The sequence below is a fragment of the Humulus lupulus genome, chromosome 4 (genome assembly GCF_963169125.1).
Source record: "Humulus lupulus chromosome 4, drHumLupu1.1, whole genome shotgun sequence".
NCBI lineage: Eukaryota > Viridiplantae > Streptophyta > Magnoliopsida > Rosales > Cannabaceae > Humulus > Humulus lupulus.
Window position 1 is genome coordinate 230049227 of NC_084796.1, and position 18067 is coordinate 230067293.

At 34.3% G+C, this 18067-nt stretch overlaps 1 protein-coding gene and 1 pseudogene across 2 annotated transcripts; both read left to right on the plus strand.

Moving 5' to 3' along the window:
- Nucleotides 1-1492: 1492 nt before the first annotated feature.
- On the plus strand, nucleotides 1493-11252 carry LOC133831296 (chromatin-remodeling ATPase INO80-like; annotated as a pseudogene).
- Nucleotides 11253-12189: 937 nt separating this feature from the next.
- Nucleotides 12190-13863, plus strand: LOC133829439 (protein MOR1-like). 2 transcript variants are annotated; one of them, XM_062259174.1, is made up of 5 exons: nucleotides 12190-12323; nucleotides 12447-12605; nucleotides 12708-12866; nucleotides 12951-13040; nucleotides 13527-13863. In XM_062259174.1, exons 1-5 carry the CDS (start codon nucleotides 12318-12320, stop codon nucleotides 13581-13583), a joined length of 471 nt encoding a protein of 156 aa, XP_062115158.1. In that variant the 5' UTR covers nucleotides 12190-12317; the 3' UTR covers nucleotides 13584-13863. The 2 variants fall into 2 exon arrangements, with proteins under 2 accessions (XP_062115158.1, XP_062115159.1); XM_062259175.1 differs by having other exon boundaries at nucleotides 13556-13863.
- Nucleotides 13864-18067: the final 4204 nt, after the last annotated feature.

Sequence of the window (18067 nt, forward strand, 5' to 3'; positions counted from 1 at the left end):
CATGGATCAATCAGAAGGATTTAAAGCAGATGGACAAGAAAGTCAACAAGCTGAGTAGGTCAATCTATGGACATAAAAAAGCTCCGTGCTCCTGGAACCTAAGGTTTATTGGAAACATTAAGACCTGCGGTTTTGAACAAATGTAGTTTAGCCTTGTGTTTAACCAACTTAAGCAAATATGCATTGTGGTGTTCCTAATCCATTATGTAGATGATATCTTACTCATTGCAAACAATGTCAAGAAATTATCAGGCATAAAGAACTGGCTGGAAATGAAATTTCAGATTTTTTTGTAGCAAGTCGTGTTCTTTGTATCCAGATCATCAAGGATAGAAAGAACTGAATTTTGGTTCTATTCTAGCGGCCTACTTAGGTGAGGTGCTTGGGCGTTGCTCTATAACAAATTCTAAGTAATGATGTTTAGCATCTTGACATGGAATTTATCTTTCTCTGCAGTAATCTCCACAAACTCCTCAAGAGAAAGAAAAGATGACACAAATTCCTTATGAATTTTCAATTAGAAGTCTAATGCATGCTATGTTGTGTGCTGTGACAGGAGATCTACTATGCAGTGGGAGTGGTGAGCAAGTTCAAGTAAAACCTTGGAAATGAACAATAGGTAGCGGTTAGTATCTTAGACGAATTAGAGACTATATGTTAGTCTATTCGGGTGGATCTTTGAACCGATTAGGCTACACAACTTCATATTTTAGACTGATGTTGATGACATTAAGTCTACTTCTGAAAAAGGTGTTTACTCTTGGGGTGGAGCTATGATTTGGAGAAACGTTAGGCTATTTGCCATTTTAGATTCCTCCTTGGAGGCTGAGTACATTGATGTGTCTGTGGCAGCAAAGGAAATAGTCAGGTTGAGGAAGTTCTATACGAATCTCGGTGTTATTCCAAAAATGGATAAACCACTCATTTTGGCTAGTGACAATAATGAGGCACTAGTGAATTCGAAAGAACCTCAAAGCCTCAAAAAGAGCAAAGCATAAAGAGAGAAAGTACAACATTATCGGGGATGTGTAGAGAAGGCATGATGTGAAGGTAATGAAGATATCATTCACTACACCAAATACCCATTACCATAACACATCATTATAATACTATTTAAAAAGAGTTATGGTATATTATCAAAGTTTCAGGCGGCAAGTAAAATAAAAAGGCGCCAATCTTTCCCGTGTACAATAACTCTCCTTTCCCGTGTTCCCCTATACCCATTTCCAATCTCATTTTCTTCAATCTTTCTCCTCCTGGTATACTCTCCCATGTCTCCCGTCGTTCACCTCTCTCCTTCCCTCTTTCTCTCTCACCTGTCTTTATGGAGCCCGACCTTCCCCTACACGCGCTGGCTAGGGATCTTCAGAGGCCGTCGACGGGCCCAAGCCCTCACACGACACCAGAGGTGAACAACGACATCGGAGAACAGCTAGCTCCATCAATGCACGTTAGCATGCCTCTATCCTTCCTGCATCGTCTGTCACTACGATACGTCCTCTTTCTCCGCCGAACTCCCTTATCCTGCGCACCAACCCCATTTTCTTTACCATTCTCATTCTACTTCTTCTAGGGCTAGGGCATTCTTCCACTTCCCCTCGCCCAATTCTCCTTCCATAATCCTCCATGCCCTTCCCAGAACTAGGGTTTAATCTTCTTTGCTCACCAGCTTCGCTCTCACCTTTTCACACCGTACATGGACCACCGGAAGCAATCCAAGGACTCACCCTCGTACTCGGACCTTTTCAATCTTGAGGTTCGTTAATTTTTTTTTGTTCAATATTTCTGTCTCAGTTCCTTCAGATTATTGCCTATTTTGGTTTACTTTTTTGGGCCTTGCTCTGTGAATTCGAGCTTTGATTGTTTGTTTTACATTTTCTTGGTGGGTAATTGATATTTTGATTAGTTTAAATTTTGTAAATTTTTTCTTTTTTAATTAAAAAAGTTAAATTTTATTTATTTATTTATTTTTGAGTTGTGTTGTAGACTTTGATGAGCTTTCAACTTCCAGAACCACATGACATCTTTGATTATTATGAGAACAGTAGTCAGGATGAGAGTAGAGGAAGCCGAGGTTTGTACATCTTTTTTTGGTTAATTTAACTCTCAAACAAACTTTTGGAGTTTATATTTATGCAAATTAAATCTCGTAGTTTTTGTTGTTGTGGTGTATACGTTTATATAGATGAAAATGGTGGGAACTTGGGATAGAAAGATGGAAAATTATGCGCTTTAGTTTGTCTACTGCTTTATGGTTGGTTCATGGTTATACAAATAGGTGGGGCAGTTGCAAACAAAGGTAATGGAATGATGTCTGAAAGGGAATTGAGCTCATTGAAGAAGAGAAGGCGATCTCAGAACGGTGACTACGAGGACGAGGACAGTTACTACAATAGAAACATTACAGAGGAGAGATAACGATCAATGCTTGGAGATCACATTCAGAAGTACAAGAGGAGGCTCAAGGACTCCTCGGCCAGTCCTGCCCCACCCAGGATGGGAGTTCCAGCTCCGAAGAGTAATGTGAGTTTGAAAGCTAGGAAATTGAAGAATGATCAACGAGGAGGGTTTCTTGAATCGGAAACCACACCTGAGTGGCACAATCATGCTAATCATCCCAAACCAGGGAATTACCATGAAACAGATTTTACACCACAAAATAGCTTTGATAGGTTCGATTTCTGCTATAGTTGGCATCTCGAATGTAGGATATTTGCAAATCTAAAACAGCTTTTCTAGTTCCAGATAAATGAGTGATTCATATTCGTAATATTAATTTTTTCATGCAGAGCAACATATGAGCCTCCTTATTTGGATATTGGGGATGGTATCACGTACAGGATCCCTCAAACTTATGACAAGCTAGTGGCATCTTTGAACTTGCCAAACTTTTCTGATATTCGAGTGGGTGAAATTTACTTAGAAGGTACATTGGATTTAGGGTCACTAGCAGAAATGATGGCGACTGATAAAAGGTTTGGGCCTACAAACCGGGCAGGGATGGGGGAGCCCCATCCCCAGTGTGATTCACTTCATTCAAAATTGAAGTCGCTTGCAGCTTCTAACTCAGCTCAGAATTTCAGTCTCAAAGTTTCTGATGTTGGGTTGCATTCTTCCATCCCAGACGGGGCAGCCGGAAATATAAAACGGTCTATTTTGTCTGAGGATGGTGTTTTACAGGTCTACTATGTTAAAGTTATAGAGAAAGGCGATACATATGAGGATTTTATCTCCTTCACTTTTGAATGTTAAATTACGCTAGTTTATATGGGATGGGAGGGGGCTGGTGTGCAATTGCTTCTTTTCTAAGTATGGGTTCTTAATCAAAGTGTTGTTATTTGTGCTGCAGATAATTGAAAGAAGCTTGCCTAAAAAGCAAAAGGCGAAGAAAGATCCTTCTGTGATTGAGAGGGAGGAAATGGAGAAAATTGGAAAAGTATGGGTCAATATTGTAAGAAGAGACATGCCAGAGCATCATAGGAATTTTATAGCTTTTCATAGGAAGCAACTAATTGATGCCAAGAGGGTTTAAAAAAATTGTCAAAGAGAGGCAAGCAAACATTCTCTCTCTGAAGCATCTCATATTTCGATTTCTAGTAGCTTTTGGAAAGTAACTTTTAATATTGTTCTTGCGATCTTAGTGAGGCCTAAATTTATTAGTCTTTGTGCTATAGCGTTGTAATGACCCACTACTCTAGACTTTTGGACCATTAACGAAACTATTCATACAAATCCTTAATAAAACTTACATTTGCGAAAATACCATAACTTTATTAGAAACTTGTAGAAATAAGAGTTACTTTCATAAAATATCAAGTAGGATATGGGATCCCATTGTTTGAAAAACAAAACATAACATGATTTATATATAAAAAAAAGGATTACATAATAAGTGCGGAAAATACATATAAAGACCATAAAAACAAGACTACATCCTCGAAAATCGAACTCTCGACTCCTTGAATCCATTCACCACCGATACACATTCCCCAAGCATCCACGAATCTTACCGCCACTAAAGCTATTTTACTGCACATATAAACAAAAAGGAATGAGCCTAATGCCCAGCAAGGAAAAATCTAACACATAGTTCATATACATAAATTTCATAAGAGACATAAAAACTTAACATAACACTTATATCATGCACATACTATAAGGGCCATTATTACTTGGGGTCCCATAGACTAAACAAGTCATATGCCCATTAGATTAGTGGGGTCCTACTAGCTAAGCAAGTCATATGCCCATAATCTATTTGGGGCTTGTTAGTCAAATGGGTCATATGCCCAAGCCTACAAACATACACATTTCATAACATATTTTATAACATATTTTATAACATATTTCATAGCATAACACATAAGATAACATTAGCATATAACATATAGATTCTATCCTATTTTCCTTACCAAAGTTACCGGGATATGAGGACAGCGTTGGGACTTTGGAAGACTCCTATTAGCCATTATGAAAGGGTGAGTCTATAGAAGAAAAAGCCAAATGAAAGGAATGGAAGGACTAAACCTTGAGAAACATACTTACCACAACCTTTTTTCTTAAGAACTTAGATTTCCTAACCAAAATAAAATTAAGGTTAGAAGCTGAGTAGAAGACTATGAGAACTTGAAAGAAAAGTACAGAATTGAACTAGAGTTTTGGGTTACCTTGAAGACTTGTAAGACCAATCTACACCTCAAACCGAAATACTATAAAACCTTACTTCCCAAAGTGTTTGATAAGCTTATGATGATTATGCTTATGATTCCCCAACCCATGTGTTTACACTCTCACACTCACCTAGCACTTGCAGCCTCTGAACTTAGAGCAAAAGATGAATAATGGCTGGGTACTAGGTCCTATTTATAGAGTTTAGGAATGAAAGGATCTTAATTTTACTTGAATAAAAATAATAGCTTTTTAGGTGAAAATAATTTGAATTATTGTTCAGCAGAGGCTAAAGACTCGTTCAAAAAGATGCTGGACTTATCAAGAGGTTGAATGGATGAATGGAAAATGATTTCAAAATGTTTCAACATATACTAAAGGAGACGATATATCGCCTGGGCCAGTATGCCCGATGTAATGACCCACTAATCTAGACTTTTGGACCATTAACGAAACTGTACATACAATCCTTAATAGAACTTACATTTGCAAAAATACCATAATTTTATTAAGTAACTTGTAAAAATAAGAGTTACTTACAAAATAAATACCAAGAAGGATATGGGATCCCATTGTATTTAAAAAAAAACATGATTTAATAAAAAAATACATTACATAAATAGTGCGGAAAATTACATGTAAAAAGACATAAAAACAAAACTACATCCTCGAATCGAATAACGCTCGGCTCCTTGACTCCATTCACCATCGATACACATTCTCTAAGCGTCCACGAACCTTACCACCACTAAAAGCTATTTTCCTGCACATAAAACAAAAAGGAATGAGCCTAATGCCCAGCAAGGAAAATCTAACACATAGTCATAAACATAAATTTCGTAATAAACATAAAGATATATCATAACACATAATACATACACTTATTATAATGGCCATTATTACTTGGGGTCCCATAGACTAAACAAGTCATATGCCCATGGGATTAATGGGGTCCTACTAGCTAAGTAGGTCATATGCCCATAACCCATTTGGGGTCTTGTTAGTCATATGGGTTATATGCCCAAGCCTACAAACATATATACATACATATCATAACACATTTAATAACATAAAACATAAAATATAACATATTGATTCTAGCCTATTTTCCTTACCAAAGTTACCGGGATATGTGGACTGAGTTGGGACTTTTGGAACACTCCTAAAACCATATATAAAGGGTGAGTAGATTTGAAGAAAAGAGATGAAATGAAAGGGATGGAAAGACTAAACCATTGAAAGTCACACTTACCAAAACTTATGTGCTCAAGAATTTAGATTTCCTAACCAAAATAAAAATGAGGTTAGGAGACTGAGTTGAAGACTAAGAGAAGGAAACATAACATAAAACAAATGAACTAGAGTTTTGGTTACCTCAAAGACTTGTAAGACCAATCTACACCACAACCGAAATACTATAGAATCTTACTTCCCAAAGTGTTTGATAAGCTTATGATGTTTAAGCTTATGATTTCCCCAACCCAGGTGTTTAACTCTCACACTCTCCTAGAACTTGCAGCTTCTGAACTTAGAGTAAAAAGGTGAATAATGGCTGGGTACTAGGTCCTATTTATAGAGTTTGGGAATGAAGGAATCTAAATTTTACTTGAATAAAAATAATAGCTTTTTAGGTGAAAAATATTTGAATAATCGTTCAGCAGAGGCTGAAGACTCGTTCAGAAAGATGCTGGACTTATCAAGAGTTTGAATGGCTGAAAGGAAAAGAATTCAAAAACATTTGAAAATACACTGAAGGATGCGATAGATCGCCCCCCGTAGGCGATATATCGCCTGGGCCAGTATGCCCGAGGTGACCGTGCATCGTCTCGTGTTTTCCGTATCTACGTGCTGCGATATATCGCCCCCTATAGATGCGATATATCGGCACACGCTGATTAATTAAACACGAAATTACACATTTTTAGCTAAGTTTGAATGGAGTAAACAGCCTTGACTAAGCCCTCAACGTATTCAAAGCTGCTGACTGACCCTAATGCATTCAAACTTTACTCCTTATTAAATTTAATCCTCCAAAATACTTAATCTTTAATCACCCATTCATAACATGTGCTTAAAATCCTATTGGTTGATATCTTAAACCTTATAGTATAATAAATATTATTCTTAATATCAGCTATATAATCAAACCTTAGGTTAAAATCAATATTCTTAAACTATAGGTTAAACTTAGAAAGTCTATAAGTACTACTATGAGTGTCCAAATAATTCCCGGCCTGAACCAAAAATCCACAGTAACAAAGATAATACTATACATACTATAATACTACTAAATAATTAGCTAAGTAAAGTTCTTGGACTCTACACCCGAGGTTGTCGTGCATCGTCTCGTGTTTTCCGTATCTATGTGCTGCGATATATCGCCCCCTATAGCTGTGATATATCGGCACACGCTGATTATTTAAACACGAAATTACACATTTTTAGCTAAATTTGAATGGGGTAAATAGCCTTGACTAAGCCCTCAACGTATTCAAAGCTGCTCACTAACCTTATAGCATTCAAACTTTACCCCTTATTAAATTTAATCCTCAAAATACTTAATCCTTAATCACCCATACATAACATGTGCTTAAAATCCTATTGGTTCTTATCTAAACCTTATATTATAATAAATATTATATTAATCAAACCTTAGGTTAACATCAATATTCTTAAACTATAGGTTAAACTTAGAAAATCTATAAGTACTACTATGAGTGTCCAAATAATTCCCGGTCTGAACCAAAAATCCACAGTTACAAAGATAATACTATAAATACTATAATACTACTATCTAACTAGCTAAGTAAAGTTCTTGGACTCTACAAGTGTAATATCCTGAAGCTATGCTTTATTTATCTATCATTATTTTCTTTACCAGGTGAAATTGAAAGTGAGTAGATCACTTAAATTGATGAGGGTGCTCCGATTCGCACAAGGAAGATAGCTAGGGACATGCTGCTTTTTTGGAAGAGAGTGGATAAAGAGATGGTAACTTTCAATTTTTTTAAACGGAGTACATTGATTACAGTTAAAATATATTCTTGATTTGCCTTCAATTGTTCTAAAAAGTCATTGAAGAATTTTTCCAATGTCAACTATAAGCTGGACTGGAATTATTTATTTATTTTTTGCAAGCAGAATTGAGGAAAAAGGAGGAAAGAGAAGCTGATGAAGCCCTAAGGCGTGAGCAGGAACTTCGAGAAGCAAAGAGGCAACAACAAAGGCTGAATTTTCTTATTCAACAAACTGAGCTTTACAGCCACTTCATGCAGAACAAGTCGAGCACTCAGCCATCTGAAGCTACACTTATGGGGGATGAGGAAACCAATGAATAAGATGAGCATATTGTCTCTGTTGATGCTGGGAAGGTTGAGAAAGATGATCCTGAAGAGGCTGAACTAAAGAAAGAGGCCTTGAAAGCTGCGCAAGATGCAGTTTCTAAGCAGAAAAAACTGACAAGTGCATTTGATAATGAATGTATGCAGTTGCGGAAAACTAGTGAACCTGAGGCTCCACAGGATGTTGCAGGAGCTAGTAACATAGATCTACTCCATCCGTTAGTTTTGTTTTGATCTGTTTTTCTCATACTTCTATTCTTGTTTAGAACAGATGAGTTGGGTAAAGTGTTTTTCTCAATTTGATATAATTTTTGTTTCTAATTTTGCAGTTCCACCATGCCAGTGACATCAACTGTTCAAACACCACTATTGTTTAGAGGCACCGTTAAAGAATATTAGCTGAAAGGTCTTCAGTGGCTGGTCAATTTTTATGAGCAGGTTGATAAATACAACACATATTTAAATTATACATATAATTTCTCCTTTCTGTTTTTTATTTTTCTTCTTTTTCCGACTGTTTATTTGGGAAGCTTTGTCATTTGTAGGGTTTGAATGGCATTCTTGCTGATAAGATGGGCCTCGGAAAGACCATTCAGGCTATGGCATTTTTGGCTCATCTAGCGGAAGTAATTACTCAGCTTGGTGTCTGGCTTTTCTTTGGTGTAACTTGGGATTCTAACTTTAATTTTTTAAATTTCTATTTTTAATTCAGGATAAAAATATATGGGGACCTTTTCTTGTTGTTGCTCCTGCATCTGTATTGAACAACTGGGCAGATGAAATTACCCGCTTTTGCCCCGACTTGAAAACTCTTCCATATTGGGGTGGGCTTCAGGACCGTACAGTTATGAGGAAAAAAATCAACTCGAAGACACTATACCGCAGGTAAGCATCTTTAGTTCTGTTACATTTTCTAAGATCATTGGTGATTTGGTAAAATAAGCATTTTGGTTTTCATTTGTCTTCTTGTGTCCTATTTGCATTTTAATTTCTAGTCAAGGGCTGAGATATTTTTCAATGTAATTACTTTTTCCTTCTCTTCCAGGGATGTTGGGTTTCACATTCTTATCACCAGCTATCAGCTACTTGTTTCTGATGAGAAGTACTTTCGGCGGGTGAAATGGCAATATATGGTGTTGGATGAAGCCCAAGCAATTTAGAAAAAAGGAATTTTTTTATTTCAATGGTGTCGATTGTTTTCTCCTTATCTGATAGTCTTAAGCTTGATTTTATTGTAAATTGATGTGCTTGGTTAAAGATTAACAATAGACATTTTATTGATTTGGAAGAAGGTTTAATGAAAGAAGTTATTCCTGTGAATTGTACGTTAGTGGTCATGTTGCTGAGGTGCTTGTTTCTTATCTTTATTTGGTTTAAAAGCTATATAGTATGTCTATCTTCCTGAATCCCTTTACTTTCTTGATGGTTGTTTTCTATTTTTAATTCTCTGTACTCATACTTTTTTGTTGTCTTGCTTGTGATTGGACAGTATAAGATGGAAGACACTGCTAAGTTTTAATTGCCGAAATAGGCTTCTGCTTACTGGCACTCCAATCCAAAATAATATGGCAGAGTTGTGGGCCTTACTATATTTCATTATGCCAACCTTATTTGATAGTCACGAATAGTTTAATGAGTGGTTTTCTAAAGGGTATGCCTAAATTTTTAAGTTTTCTGACATAACTGACAAATAGTTAATATTCCTATGTGCTATGTATTCTTATTAACTATATTTTATCACGTGCATAATTGAGAGCCATGCAGAACATGGTGGTACTTTGAATGAGCACCAGCTTAACCGATTGGTAAGCATATTTTATGCAACATTATTTTTATTTTAAACAAAACAAAACTACTTGTATTACTGATGGAGAAAAATAATACAAAGAGTGACTTAGGGTATAGGAGCAAGCTATTGATAAATCTATAGCAAAAACAGGAAGAAATGTAAACAAACTCCTGAAACTAACAGAACCAAAACTAAGCCAGACTCTAATTTAGAGAAGGCAGAACCATTCAAAAGAAAAGATAAGAACTTTAGAAACATATTACTAAATACACTGCCAATTCCGAACATTATCTGAGAAGACGTCTTTGAACTCTTTTACTTTGAACACACACATAGTAACCCAAAATCTGATCTTCTCCCACAACACCTCCCCAGATTCTTCTTTATCTTCAAAGATTCTCTTTTATGCAACATTATTCAATTGCTTTAACTTGTAATGCTAACATTAGAAATGTGCTGCCTCAAATCATGTGTTGACGTATCAACTTTTCGTGAGCTTGAGACCTTGGTGAGGTCTGTGAGGGTATTTGTTTGCTTTTACCATTTAGGTCTCTTCTAGCTTTAGGCTTCTTTTTTTTTTTTTGAGAAATAGGCTTTGTTAATATTGCTGCTATTAGTGTGTACATATTGTTAATGAAGAGATGATGCAATCATTGTTGCCTTTAAATGTACGAGTGAATGCATCTAAAAATTGATTTCTGACTTGTATTGTGCTTTTGATTCTTCTCACAGCATTCAATATTAAAACCTTTCATGCTACGTCGAGTTAAAACAGATGTAGTTTCAGAGCTTACCAGGAAAACAGAGATCACAGTGCACTGCAAATTGAGTTCACGACAACAAGCTTTTTATCGAGCTATCAAGAACAAGATATCTCTTTCTGAGTTATTTGACAACAATCGTGGACAACTTAATGACAAAAAACTCCTTAATTTAATGAATATTGTCATTCAGCTAAGGAAGGTAAGCTATGCTTTTCCACCTCCTTTCCTGAAATTAATTTAATTGCTACAAGCAATCAAGTGAGGAAGCTAATTTTTATTTATATTTTACTGTGTGGTGCCAGGTCTGTAATCATCCAGAGTTATTCGAAAGGAGTGGGGGAAGCACATATCTCTACTTTGGTGAGATTCGCATCGCCCTTTTGCCTGCCCCCTTTGGGGAATTGGAGGATGTACACTACTCAGGAGGTCGCAATCCTATAATATTCAAGGTTCTTTTTATAGCTGCTTTCTTTTAATATACATAACTATGCAAAATCTCTTGTATTGTTATTATTCTTTTCAAATAAGCTCCATCCCCCACATGTCCTCACCCATCTCTCCTGTATGTAGTTTAACATAAAATAAAATAAAAATGAAAATGAATAGCATTGTAGAACTTATTTCCATATCACTTTACATCCATGTCACGTTTCCACTACTTTTTGGTTGCTGGTTTTTTACATGTCCTGAGGAAGGCTGGGAAACACATTTTTAGTTCCCACAGAAGGCTGAACAATTCATCTTTAAAAGCCACACTCCCACCAGCTTGATGCTTGTTCATATTTGTATGTGAACGGTAAAACATTAGGGTCACAGTATTTTGCTAAGAACATTACCCTATAAACCTTGTTACCTTTATTTATTTATTTTTTTTTACATCCTACCTACTATTTATATCTATGGGATTTAGTCCATCACTACATATTCTTAGGTGCTGGTAAGGGCAGCTCTATTTAGGGGCCAAAGGCCCTGAATTCATTCTCCTATCTGTGCACTTGAATTGTCTCTGGGTCAGGTGTTGGGGTGCGCGTGGTAAACCTAGTTTACAAAATAGGTTCTTGGATGTCTTAATTATTCCTGCACTTCGTTTTGTAATAGTATTGGCTCCTCTGAATTAAAAGAATGTGAAGGAAACCTTTCTCATTTACCAGCCAATCTGAATTGAGATAAGAGACTTGTGTTCATACAATACCAGCACTGAACATGGCAAATTAAGCAGGACATTATATTCAAATTACTGTTCTGTCATTCAAATGATTTAAAGCATGCACTCGTAGAATGATAAAAATTTCAGTCAGCCGAACATTTTTTTTCTTTTTTAGATTTTACCAAACTTGGTTACTTTTAATCCAAATTATTAGGAAAATAAGATGCAACTGTGATCCTTCTTTTTAATTATTTATTAAAATTGGTGTTTTTCTTAGTTTCTTCCTCTTTACTATGAAGGATTCTGGAAGCTCCTATTCAATTCCTTAGACAAAAGTTTAGAATTTGCAACGTGTTTCTTATAAAAATTGCATGTATAGTTGTGGTGGTTATGGAACTAATGGCTATTGAAGACTTGGAAAGCATATTTTATGTATCTTTAAAACTTATTGTTCATCATATTTTATTTTGATTTATTGTAGATTGGATGTAGCAGAGCAAAGTGGAGAGGTTACACGATCTGTCTCTGGCCCAGTACTTCCAAGGTATTAGAGGCTCAGCTTGACAGGAGCATCATCTAGATCTTGTAAATATGTTCTCAACACCCTCATGCAGGTAAGTTTGGTTTATGTTGTTGTTGAATGTCTTAATGCTAACACTGTACTCTGTTTTTCCATTTTTTTTATATACCTTACTATAAACCTAACTAGTTGATGTAAAATTCTAATTGATTTTTAGACATTTCAAAACAAGAGACTGGCTTATGCTGTCAAGGAAAGCACTCTTGATAGTCTAATTATTGAGCTCCTTCTATGGCTGTTGGATGAGAGAGTTCCACATATGGATGATGGCAGCCAACTTTTAAAAGCTTTGAATGTTCTGATGCTAAAGATTCTGGTTAAGACTTGCCATTTCATTTGTTCCCTCTTCTTTTTTTCATTTATTCTTATCCTGACTCGCATGTCTTATTTTAGTCTGATTTGTTATTCAACTTTACAGGATTATGCAGATCGAACTTCATCCTTTGTTGTTCTCATCAATCTCTTACGTCCATTAGATCCTTCAAGGTGGCCCTCACCTGCATCAAATGAGACATTTGCTGTCAGAAATCAGAAGTTCTCTGATATGGTTGTTAAATGTTTGATAAAACTTACAAAGGTAACTTCTTGTTTTAGTTATTTTCTTCTGCATTGCTCATATTTTGATGCTTCTTTGAATTTTCATAATGTGTTTTCTAACCAGGAAGGCAATGTTGCCAACCAGAGGGAACATCTAATTCTTCTCCTTGCCAATATTCACATTCAGAAAGCTAATAAGCAATCTGTCTTGAAGGTATTCTGATTGTTAATTAAGGTTGTAAAGCTTTGGCTTGATCTAATCCTCTTATATAAATTTGACTTTATGATATTTGGAGTCTAATGTCAAAACTGGATATTTATGCAGCATTGTTCCTTTGTAAATTTCTATTTAATTATCATTTGAAACATTAGTGGTGAAATTTGGGTTTTCAATAAGGTCTTCTATTTCTTTGAAACTCTTTTATGACTCTTTAATTTAAGATCAATCACTAGAGTCTTGAATTTAACATAAGGATGTAATATTTGCTTTTACATTTACTATCATTCTAGTCATAGAAATTTAGTATAGTTTAGTTACAAGTAATTTAGTTGCTGCTGCTGTTGACAATTTGTGGTATTTAAAAGATGGAATACATACTATAGTCTTGAAAAAACTTTCAGAAAATGGTAAGAGTTATGTGGGTTTTACAGTTTTATTTTTGTATGATACTTCAAGTACTGATCTGTAGACTTATCTCAGTTTTTGGTGGATCCTACTCCATTTTCTAGGATCGTGCAGGCAAAGGACACCAAGTGAATTAGATAGAGAGGTTAAGAACTTGAGGGTGGCATTTATTGACCTGTTTTTTAAGCATAACACTTTCAAAGAAACTGCAAAGCCATCGAGATATTGATGCAAAGAATGGAAGAATGTATTTCACTAATATTTGTATACATTTCTTGTTTTGTATTTGGTGATAAAAGAATTTGAATTGGGCATAAATTATGTTGTAATATGATTTCTTAAGCCTAGACTAGTAGACTAAATATTGTAATTACATTTGAGTAATTAATAAAAATCTATTTATGTTACTTTATTTGGCTTCAACTTTTATATTTGTTTTCCTAGTTTTGTGTAAGTAAAAAAAAATTATGTTTCTCTAAGCTAATATAACACATGTGTTATACTAAAGTGTAGTATAACACAAATAATGTGTTATACTAAAGTTTAATATAACACAAAAAAAGTGTTATACTAAAGTATAGTATAACACAAAAAATGTGTTATACTAAAGTGTAGTATAACACAAAAAAAGTGTTATACTAAAGTGTAGTATAACACAAAAAAAGTGTTATATAATCGACTATAAATAACATAATTCAACACTTATCTATATATTAAAATAACACAGAAATTGTGTTACCGTTGACAATACAATAACACATCTGTATAACACTGATAAAGTGTTATGTAAAGTACCTTGACCTACGATAACATAGTCTGTCTTAACACATCAGAAAGTGTTATCGTATGTTTTGATAACACATTTTTGGTGTTATTAAAAGCATTTTTTCTTGTAGTGATTGGAATGCAATCTTTCATATCCCTTTACAAAGATATAAGTAGAGAGCATAATTGTGAAGCATGCGTTACATGTCCGACATAGTTTTATAAGGGCATAAAACCCAACAAACTCCCATTTGCTTTTAAAAGGGCAAGTGGGAGTTTGTTGGGTTTTATGCCCTCATAAAACTATGCCGGACATGTAACCCGATTTAATATTGTCAGTTAAATTAGTAGAAATCATTTAGTTTGACAACCTTGTTGCTTGCTTGTTTTATTACATGATAAATGAAAATAATACAAACATTTATAAAATCACGAACATATAAATAGTTACAATTATAGTGACTAGGTCATAGTGGATTATAATTGTAATTATATGTTCAAAAGAACAAGTCCTAAGATTAAGTCAGTGCATTGGATTTTCATTGATTTGGTAATCTACGATATGATTTACTTATACATTCGGGGTGTGATGTCTTATCCAAGGCATTGACAAAGTAGATAAGATCAGATGTATATGGGTACATTGGACTAGGACTGGTATTGATTATTGATAGATAAATAAGTATCGTTGTTATCGATTCTAATCAATGTCACAACATTGACCATAGGTCAAGTTGCTCTTATATCTGAGTGATAATATTCTTCTAATTATATTATTTAAATCTTTTGACTTGTTCGTTACCAGCTTACCCTATGGTCTAGCCCATACTTACTTCTTGGAGGTTTAGTAGTATAATTGAGTGGGAGTATTAATCATAGATGACCTCCTTAATATCTTAGTCTAAAAGGGTAAATGATTAAGTGCTCATATCTGTGATTAAGTTCACGGATTTATCATTTACAAGAGACTTAGTGGGAGTTAATGATAAAATACAATGATGGGAAAACTGGTAATTTGCACCCGACTCGTTAGTATGTCATCGATAGAGGATTAAATGATTATAATGGTTATAACAATGGATAACATATTTTTTGTTTGAAAAATACGTTCTATGAATTCAAGAGTTCAATTCTGAATCTATAGTGGAGTCATGAGGAATTAATAAATTGTGAGATAATTTATTTAATAAATAAACTCATTGAAATTTATTGTAGCTTGTATTCATGGATCTATGGTCACCACATCACCTTTGAGTAAATCATCTAGAATGTCTCAATTAATTGATTCAATTATCAATTAGGATTATAAAGTTGACTAGGACAATTTTGGAAAATCTTATAGAGATATGAGATTTAGAGAATAAGATAGAATCTTTGGGAAAATTTATTAATATTGATAAATTGGTGTCAATATAAATAAATAATATTAAATCAAGGGTCAAATTATAATTAGTTAATTTGAATAATGATTTAATCAATTAATTAAAAGATAAATAAATAAAAGGTTTTGATTTTAGGCCCAATTCAGATTTAAATTCAAACTAAAGAGATTGGGCCCAAGTCCCTTTATGGCAGCCCAAGGCTTTTCTTTTTTGTTTATTATTTTTAATTATTTTAAATTTAAATATAGCTCATAAAGTTGTCTATATAAAGAATATGATATCTAGGGTTTTCAGTAGTAAGTCTTAGTTGATTCATTGGGTAAGTGAAAACCTAGACTGTCTAATCATTTCTTGACCATTTTTTTTTTTTTCTAGATCTCTATCTCATGTCTTGAGAACCAGCCCACACTAGTTCTAGGTTGATCAAAGACCTGGTGTGGAATATTGTGTTGTTAATCTTGTTCAATCTCTTGATAATACTCTACTACAGAAATGAATCAAGGATTAGAGATATTAAATGAAAGAGTTGTTAAAGTTCCGCTACGTATTAGTAAGTTTCTACATCTTTGTCTTTATTTTAATTTACAATCTGATGTTCATATGTATGTCATGTTATTCTATATTTCTTTTATGTTTTTGGAAAAATAATAAGAAACATACATCTAGATTTGATTTCTAAGATCCTAAATTCACTTGGTTTGAAGAAAGTCTATCATGTGTTGAAAGACCAGTATAATATAATTTCTATATATATGAAATTGGTCTTTTATATATATATAAAAAAATATACATATATACTAAATGAAAAACTGAATGTGGGTAAGCCTATGGAAACAAACTTGTTCTCTCCCATTATAATATTCTAGATGGTTAAGATTAACTTAAGAAAAGAGTGCAACGGTACTATTAGAGAATTCACTTATGCTTTTGTGTCGTTTAAATAATGTATTAAACTATTAGAGAATTCACTTATGCTTTTGTGTCGTTTAAAAAATATTTTAATATATTATTATATACGAGTTTACATTATTTTATAATTATAGTTTTTTTAGATTCTACTAACTATTTAATTTTTCTTTTCGGTTGTTGTGTAAAATGTTCTTTTTGTTGACTCAGTCTTCAATGTTTAACCAAAAGTTTTAATTGTTTACTAAGAGTCTACATGTTCTTCCGATAAAGAAAATAAATATTTGATTATTACTTTTTACTAAAAAACACTTGAGTAAATACACCGTATAGCTAAATGAAAGGCATACACAACAAAGAAGTGGAATCATGCATCAATCAAGTTCAAGGATCAATCAAAGGCAAGTACAAGAAAACCAGGAAGATGAAATTGATTCCAAGAAGACCAAGAAGATTCAAAGTAAAGCATCAAATCAAGGACCAAAGACTCAAAAGACTTAAAACAAGGCAAGGTTCATAGGGTAATATTATTTTAGTCTTGTTAAAATGATTTGCATGCATGCATTTAGAATCTAAACTCAATAATAGTTCAATTACATGTTACACAAGTGATTTTCATGCATGCATTTTTGTTGAACTCCTTGCTTCGGTCCATGATATGCTAAAAGTGTTCAATATTTCATGTTTCAGCCACTGCCCAAAACATGTTCTTCAGATTAGAAGTGCAAAATTCATTCACCATGTTATTTTCAATATGAAAACAACAATATCGATGGTGAGCATCAGGTATAATTGTCACAACCTCCACTAAACCCTACATCATGTGAATAAAACTTACCAATTAAGTACCAATTAATAACACATAGTTATAAAATAAAATTAATAATAGACTTACCTTTTGTCTATCACTCATAATGCACCAAGCATGACAAGCAGGGGCAAGCTCTCCAATTTGCTCTGTTAAATGCTGAGTGAACCACTTCCAACTGTCATTGTTTTCAGCTTCAACAATGGCATAGGGAGTCGAGTAGAAATGCATGTTTGAATCCAATCCCACTGCACACAGTAATATACCCTTGTAAGGGCTCTTCAAATGGCATCCATCTAGGTCAAAGAAAGGCCTACAACCAGATAAAAACTCATCTTTCATTCCTTTGTAACAAAAAATTATTCTCTTGAACTGAGGCTTCATCACAGGTGGGGTGATTAACTCTAACTCACCTTCTTCATTGGTTGTTTCTTCATTTGCCAGCTCAGTTTGTACGATAGCCGCACTTCCAAGATTGGTGTTAATAATCATCGATGAATATATTCTTAGCTTTCTGAAGGAGTCGACATGTTTACCAAAGACTTCACCTCTAGCATATCTCCTAGCTCTCCACAGCCTCTTGTTATAAACCTTAATGCCATAGTCGTTCTTCAATTGTTCCCTCATACCAGCCAACTTCATTTCTGGATGTCTATGGAAAAGCTTCACCATCTTTCTACCAACCCAGCTGCTACATGTTGTTCTATTTTTCCTAACACACCGGAATGTATGGTTCGGGTTGTAAGTCTTGATCA

Excerpts from the sequence above, each read along its gene's own strand:
- LOC133829439 (XM_062259174.1), top strand. Across the intron at positions 12,867-12,950 it reads GTTTGATAAAACTTACAAAG|GAAGGCAATGTTGCCAACCA; the intron begins GTAACTTCTTGT and ends TTTTCTAACCAG. Across the intron at positions 13,041-13,526 it reads ATAAGCAATCTGTCTTGAAG|TTTTTGGTGGATCCTACTCC; the intron begins GTATTCTGATTG and ends GACTTATCTCAG.